Genomic DNA, 7291 nt, shown 5'->3' with positions numbered 1-7291 from the left:
ATGAAGCACTTACCTCTAAGCAAATCCGAAAGCGGAGGGCCACAATCCTCAGGGATTACATAATCTCCTTTTCCAATGTTTTCAAATAATTTATAAATATTATCCCCTTCAAAGGGATAAAGGCCTGTTGTAATATTGTACCTGGAGAGGGGGATAGGGAGAGCAGAGAGAGAGAGGGAAGAAGAAATGATTAGAAGCACTTAAGAACCCCTCTCTAACTCAAAGATGCTTTTTCAAAAGGTAACTGGACTTATTTGGGGGGGGGGGGGTTGGTGTGTTGTCTGCATCTCAAATTGAAGCACAAACAGTTCCTATAGTCCAGTAGTGGCGAACCTATGGCACGGGTGCCAGAGGCGGCACTCGGAGCCCTCTCTGTGGGCACACGTGCCGTTGCCCCAGACTCACCTCCCCCCACGACCCCCTCCTCACCAGCAGCCCCCCTGGAGGAGAGTCACCCCCGAACGTGGCCCACACAGAGCAGCGCAGCCAAGGACATGGCAGCCAGGCAGCGTACACAAGAGTCTGCCCTCATGCCCCATCCGGCAGTTGATGCTGTGGGGTGCGGGCAGAGGGCGTGGCTGCCATGGCGCTGCTGGGCTGCCTGGGTGATCTGCGGCGGGCCCTGGAGGCGGTGAGTGGCCCTGCGGGCAGGCGGGGTAGGGGATGGGGTGGGGGAGGGGCGGGGCCTGTTTTTGGGCACTCAGTCTCTAAAAGGTTCGCCATCACTGCTATAGTCTGTAATCTTTTTCTGGAAATCCATTCATCCTCCCGCACCATTCGAAGGGTGTTCATCCAAAATGCATAGTTAACTGTCTATAGAGATTCTCAGTCATCCAGATCACGGTTCTCCCAAAGGTGCTTTTTCAAAAGGCAGCTGGACTTTGTTTTTTTTCCTTGAAGACGTTTCACTTCTCATCCAAGGAGCTTCTTCAGTTCTGAAAGACTGAAGACAGAACTGAAGAAGCTTCTTGGATGAGAAGCGAAATGTCGTCAAGGAGATACAAGTCCAGTTGCCTTTTGAAAAAGCAACTTTGGGAGAACCACGACCTGGAGGACTGAGGGAGCTGTGCGGTTAAGAAATATGATTGATTGATAGATAGATAGATAGATAGATAGATAGATAGATAGATAGATAGATAGATAGATAGATAGATAGATAGGAAGGAAGGAAGGAAGGAAGGAAGGAAGGAAGGAAGGAAGGAAGGAAGGAAGGAAGGAAGGAAGGAAGGAAGGAAGGAAGGAAGATATATACATATGTTGTACATAGTATGTTTAGGTGTGTGTCATGTATGTGTTTCACTTTGAGAGTGGGCAACTAAATTTCATCTTTGATGCGTGCTGTTGTGCCTACAGTAAAAAAAAATGACAATAAAGGTTATTTTATCAGAAAGAAAGAAAGAAAGAAAGAAAGAAAGAAAGAAAGAAAGGAAAGAAAGAAAGAAAGAAAGAAAGAAAGAAAGAAAGAAAGAAAGAAAGAAAGAAAGAAAGAAAGAAAGAAAGAAAGAAAGAAAGAAAGAGCTGGAGAGCAACCATCCCAGTCCAGAGACACAGCTTCTAATATTCGGTTTTTTAATCTGGTTTTATAGGGGTTTGTATTTTTATGCTTTGTATTTGTACTGTTTTTAATACGCTGTGCACCGCCCTGAGTCCTGCGGGAGAAGGGCGGTATATAAATTAAATTATAATAATAATAATAATAATAATAATAATAATAATAATAATAATAATAATAATAATAATNACGCAGGCCTAGGAGAAAGTGAAACTGCACCCCTTGCTATAAAAAGCACAGAGCCTGCTCCTGACACCAAACGGAAGAAATGTAGATGTTGATACCCACAACGCAAGTTCCATTATTTTGTACTTGCACCGTGGTCTCGCAGGCAACTTATCCAAGGGGTGAGATTGCATCACAATGCATGTTTTGTCTCTTGCGCCAGCCCCCCCCCCCAAAGCAGGAGTCTGCCACCATCTACTCTGGCAGGCAGCCCTCTTTGATGACCAAATTCACACCTGCAGGTCAGGGGTCTTCAAACTTGGCCCTTTTATGACTTGTGGATTTCAACTCCCAGAATTCCTCAGCCAGGCACGTGTGCCTGGTTGAGGAATTCTGGGAGCTGAAGTCCACAAGTCATAAAAGGGCCAAGTTTGAAGACCCCTGCCTTCGGTGGAACAGAAGGAGATGATTGGATAGCTTTCCCTCTTGACACTCCAGATATCAATAGAAGAGAATATTTATAGCTCAGGGTTGAACCATGGGGGTCCCTGGTGCTCCCTGAGCTTGTTCATTTGTGGACATTTCATGACCCGACTAGGTAACTTCATCAGTGCTAGTGAGTGTGGCTGACTAGATGATGTGACCTAGTCAGGTAATGAAACATCTGCAAGAAAACAAGCAAGCTCAGAGAGCACCAAGGGACCCAAGGCTCCAGTTATGAGAGGCAGGGTCCGTAAGATCATCTGGGACACTACACATCCTCTTCACGACCTATTTTCCTTGTTACCTTCTGGGAGGAGGGGGCTCCGTGGTATCCGAAGCAGAACATCCAGATTCAGCCACAGTTTCATTCCATACAGCATTAACCTTGTAAACTCTCAAGCTTCCTCCTTCCGTTATATATTCAAGGTGGACAGTATTTAATATTTATTTGTTATGTATATGTAGTAGTGTGGGTCTATACATATGTTGTACATAGTATGTTTAGGTGTGTGTCATGTATGTGTTTCACTTTGAGAGCAGGCAACTAAATTTCATTTTTGATGTGTGCCGTTGTGCCCACAGTAAAAGAATGACAATAAAGGTTATCTTATCTAGCTGAACGACTCTTCTAGATTTATTTCTGTATGGCAAAAGATGAGTGGGAGGCAGGCCGTATATAGTCATGGCCTTAACATATAGAGAAGTATTAGAAAGGAGAAGAAAATTTCATACAAATCTGAAATTAATCTACAAATTAATCGTTCTAGAACAGGGGTCCCCAACCCCCGGTCCGTGGACCAGTACCGGTCCGTGGCATGCCAGCAACCGGGCCGCACAAACAAGCAAAGCCCCATCTGTGGGATGCAGGCAGCACACAAAACCACGCACTCTCCGGTCCGTGGAAAAACCTTTCTCCACGGAACCGGTCCCTGGTGCCCAAAAGGTTGGGGACCTCTGTTCTAGAACAGAGAGGATATTAACCAAAGGACTGCCCTTTTTAAATTATTACTCCCATGGCTGACATCTTCACACCTGTCACGATCACTCTGCTGCCGACATTAAGGGCTAGGGTCCTGCTTTGTATTCCGATTTACTTACAGTGTGACACCTGCTGACCAAATATCTACTTTGAAGCCAGAAAAGGTATCCAGGCCGTTGGCAATTTCTGGAGGCTGAAAAGCGGGTGACCCCTGGCTGGTTCGGCACATGTCGTCCTCAGCAAATGGATGCAAGGCCTGTTGCAAGCAGATAACAAAGAGGCATTGCTTTGAGGTTGAAGGCATATGTCTTCAGCAGCAACTGGAAAATTTGGGGCAGCTGTGGGTTTTGGTTGTTGTTTTTTTTAATGATTATTTCAGCAGAAGCCCTGACGTTGTTCAACTGTGCAATATCAAACTGTTTCATTTAAAAACAAAAATTAAAGGGGAGATTAGCATTTTAAGGGGAGTAAGCCTACCCAAAGAATAAACATGTTTTATTTCTTGCTGGGAATCAGTTGCAACTGCTAATATTCCACAATTGGCTACTGTGCTTCAGTTGTTCAATCTAGGGGAAGGGTGTCTGACATTGGCAAATTTAAGGCCTGTGGACTTCAACTCCCAGAATTCCTCAGCCAGCCATTAAGACCAATCCACAGGTCTTAAAGTTGCTAAGGTTGGACACCCTTGATCTAGGGAGTTCTGAGTGCCCCATGCAGCCCCACTAACTACCCCAATTTATGCAGTGTAGACTGGGAGTAAACCTGAGTTTCTGCCTTATTTGTTAAAAAATGCTTCAGAGAAAAGAATTAAGTTGTACATACTTGAAAGCAATTGCCACCCAACATCAAAATGACCTTAGAAAAGCAATTTGCCAAATTTCTTGGGTTCTGGCTTTCAAAACAAACTGTTTGATGACTGAAGACAGCTGTCAATTGAAAAGCTTCAGAAGTTTAACACCATATATGTCAGGGGTGTCAAACTGCCGGCCCACGGGCCGGAAGCATCATGGCAAAACCATGCCCACCCCCATTGCCGGCAATGGCAAAAAAAGTCACAATATGTTGCGATGTGTCGTGACACGTCACGTGACATTGTGAGTTTGACACCCGATATATATCATACGTTGTCAACTTTGTTCTGTAATTTTTAGTTTTCAGATATACTGGGGCAATTCCCCAGCTTGCACCTATCTGGGCTGGCTGGGGAATTTTGGGAGTTGAAATCCACTCATCTTAAAAGTTGCCAAGGTTGAGAAACTCTGCTGTAAACATTCAGAGAAATAAATGTACGGTATAAAACAGTGATGGCGAACCTTTTAGAGACCGAGTGCCCAAACTGCAACCCAAAACCCACTTATTTATCGCCGGGTGCCAGGTGGGCGTGGCCCACTGGGTGGGTGTGGCTGTGGTGGTCATGGCAGACTGGGTGTGGTCACCTCGATGTTGCTCGTGGGGAGGGATGCCTGTGGGGGCCGGGCAGGGTTGGGGGAGATCCAGGGGGTCTCTGGCAAGTGGGGCGGTGGGCAGGAGGCTCGTCCTGCGGGGTGAGGCGAGGCAAGGCAAGGCAGGGCAGGGGTGCCATTGTCGCAGGGCAAGGCGAAGCAGGGGCCGGGGCGGTTGCTGCCTGATACCCTTGGCCCCCTGCACGCAGAGGCCAGCGAGCGCATGGGTGCTGGGATGCATCCGGCCACGTGGGACCTTGGCGACTTAGTGGGCAGCTGGTTGAAGAGGGATGGTTGCCATCTCCAGGGCATGGTGCGCGTGCCCACAGAGAGGGCTCTGAGTGCTGTCATAGGTTCGCCACCACTGGTATAAAAAATGACTAATCCAAGACCCAACCAAGGGCCAAGCAATCTGATCCAGCCAACAGCCTGACAAAGGCCCTCAGCTGTGGCTTCCAAAGCAATTATTCTAGGCCAGGGGTCTTCAAATTTGGCCCTTTGATGACTTGTGGACTTCAACTCCCAGAATTCCTTAGCCAGCGTGCCTGGCTGAGGAATTCTGGGAGTTGAAGTCCACAAGTCTTAAAGTTGCCAACATTGGAGACCCCTGTCCTAGACTGTCTAGCCCAGGGGTTTTCAAACTTGGCTCTTTTATGACTTGTGGACTTCAACTCCCAGAATTCCTCAGCCAGGCATGCTGGCTGAGGAATTCTGGGAATTGAAGTCCACAAGTCATAAAAGGGCCAAGTTGGAAGACCCCTGTCCTAGAGGAAGTATTTTTAATTTGGATGACCAGTAAGTAGCCAAAATAGTTTTCTCCACCATAAATTTGCCCAATCCCGTCTTGAAGCCATCCGATTCGATAGCTATAGCAATTCACATAACGACACGGACGTTCAGAAGCATACCTCTGCCACACCTAGATCTGATATCTTTAGAGTCCCATTGGTTGTGAGCAGGAGATTCCCCGGTTTGATATCTTTGTGTACGATGCCCTGGCTGTGCAAATATTCCAAGCCATCTATAAGTTGGCAAAAGTACCTGTGTTAAGGGACAAGAGGGAGGCAGGGGGAAAATGAGGTGGAGAAAATTGAGTTTCTGGAGAGCAAGCGCAGTGCAATGTCTACGTTACTAAGCGGTTAGGGTTATCAGCTGCGATTCAGAGTCCGATTCTGACGAGGAATCTTACAACGTTTGTGCATTATCAGGAACTCTGAAACGGAACAGTTACTAAGAATTTATAGAATGATGCTTGCATTATGTCATGAGATGTCAGTTTGGTATAGCTGTCAGTTTGGTATAGCACCAGGCTAAAAAGTGGGAGACTATGAATTCAATCCTGCCTTAGCAGCGAATTGGGTGACTTTGGGCCAATCACCAGGAGACAATGAGTTCTAGTCCCGCCTTAGGCATGAAAACCGGCTAGGTGACTTTGGGCCAATCACCAGGAGATGTTGAGTTCTAGTCCCGTCTTAGGCATGAAAGCCGACTGGGTGACTTTGGGCCAGTCACCAGTAGACGGTGAGTTCTAGTCCTGCCTCAGGCATGAAAGCCAACTGGATGACTTTGGACCAATCACCAGGAGATGGTGAGTTCCAGTCCCGCCTTAGACATGAAAGCCAACTGGGTGACTTTGGGCCAATCACCAGGAGATGGTGAGTTCTAGTCCCGCCTTAGGCATGAAAGCCAACTGGGTGACTTTGGGCCAATCACCAGGAGATGGTGAGTTCTAGTCCCGCCTTAGGCATGAAAGCCAACTGGGTGACTTTGGGCCAATCACCAGGAGATGGTGAGTTCTAGTCCCGTCTTAGGCATGAAAGCCAACTGGGTGACTTTAGGCTAATCACCAGGAGGCTGTGAGTTCTAATTCTGCCTTAGGCATGACAGCAAGCCGGCTGGGTGACTTTGGGCCAGTTCTACCCCCTTCTCTCTCTGCCCAACCTACCTCACAGGGTTGTTGTTGTGGGGTAAATAGGACGAGGAAGGTATGTCCGATATGTACACCATCTTGAGTTATATAACAAAATAACAGCAGGGTACAAATAAATGAAATAATCTCAAAGCATCTGATGCAAGCACTTCACCGAAACCAAGATGGCCTGGAAACTAAACTGGCTTAGTAGATCCGGCCAGTGCTTGAACCCGAGGCTGTGTGGGAAGTGTGTGGATTTTTCCTTCACAAATGGCAAGATTTTTCCTTCGCAAACTGATGAGCATGAACCACCAGTCCAGTTTCCCTATTTCTCACGGCGGATGGGGCTTCTGAGAGATGGGAACTGGGAAGCCTGCGTGCTACTTACCCGTGCGCTTGAAAGACTGGAAACCTTTTGTCAGGAACGCTGTCCAACATCTCTTGCATGCCACAGACACAATACTCCATCACCATATACGTGAGAAGCAGTTAAGGAAATTCCTGGGATGAGACTTAATAGAGAAACTTGCCCTCCACCCGTTGACAAGTGTTTCAGCATCTAACTCCACTCAAGTCTGCGCTAACCGATCCCAGCTCTCGTCCCAACACCTCCCTGCGGATCCATTTGTAACTGAAGTTGTGGTGATTGACTCAAGAGACTTTCTGAACGCAAAGGAAGCACTGAACTTTGTAAATCAATTATGGATGCTCTCCAAATAGTCCAGGCCAAAGAAAGGAAACTAATCTTGAAAATATGT

General features: G+C 47.0%; 1 protein-coding gene across 1 annotated transcript in view; it reads right to left on the bottom strand.

The window, feature by feature from the left end:
• The window catches only part of STK11 (serine/threonine kinase 11), a 51750-nt gene extending 44743 nt beyond the window's left edge, over positions 1 to 7007 (bottom strand). The window contains exons 1-4 of the mRNA XM_015810710.1: positions 6922 to 7007; positions 5530 to 5662; positions 3299 to 3435; positions 14 to 141 (exon numbers count right to left, since the gene is read on the bottom strand). Of these exons, the coding sequence (XP_015666196.1) occupies positions 14 to 141; positions 3299 to 3435; positions 5530 to 5662; positions 6922 to 7007 (484 nt within the window). The remainder of the gene's footprint in view (positions 1 to 13; positions 142 to 3298; positions 3436 to 5529; positions 5663 to 6921) is intronic.
• Positions 7008 to 7291: the final 284 nt, after the last annotated feature.

The sequence above is a fragment of the Protobothrops mucrosquamatus genome, unplaced genomic scaffold (assembly GCF_001527695.2).
Source record: "Protobothrops mucrosquamatus isolate PMUCROS unplaced genomic scaffold, P.Mucros_1.0 scaffold14, whole genome shotgun sequence".
Taxonomy (NCBI): Eukaryota; Metazoa; Chordata; class Lepidosauria; order Squamata; family Viperidae; genus Protobothrops; species Protobothrops mucrosquamatus.
The sequence above is the reverse complement of the archived record's forward strand: the minus strand, read 5'-3'. Positions and strand labels throughout refer to the sequence as shown.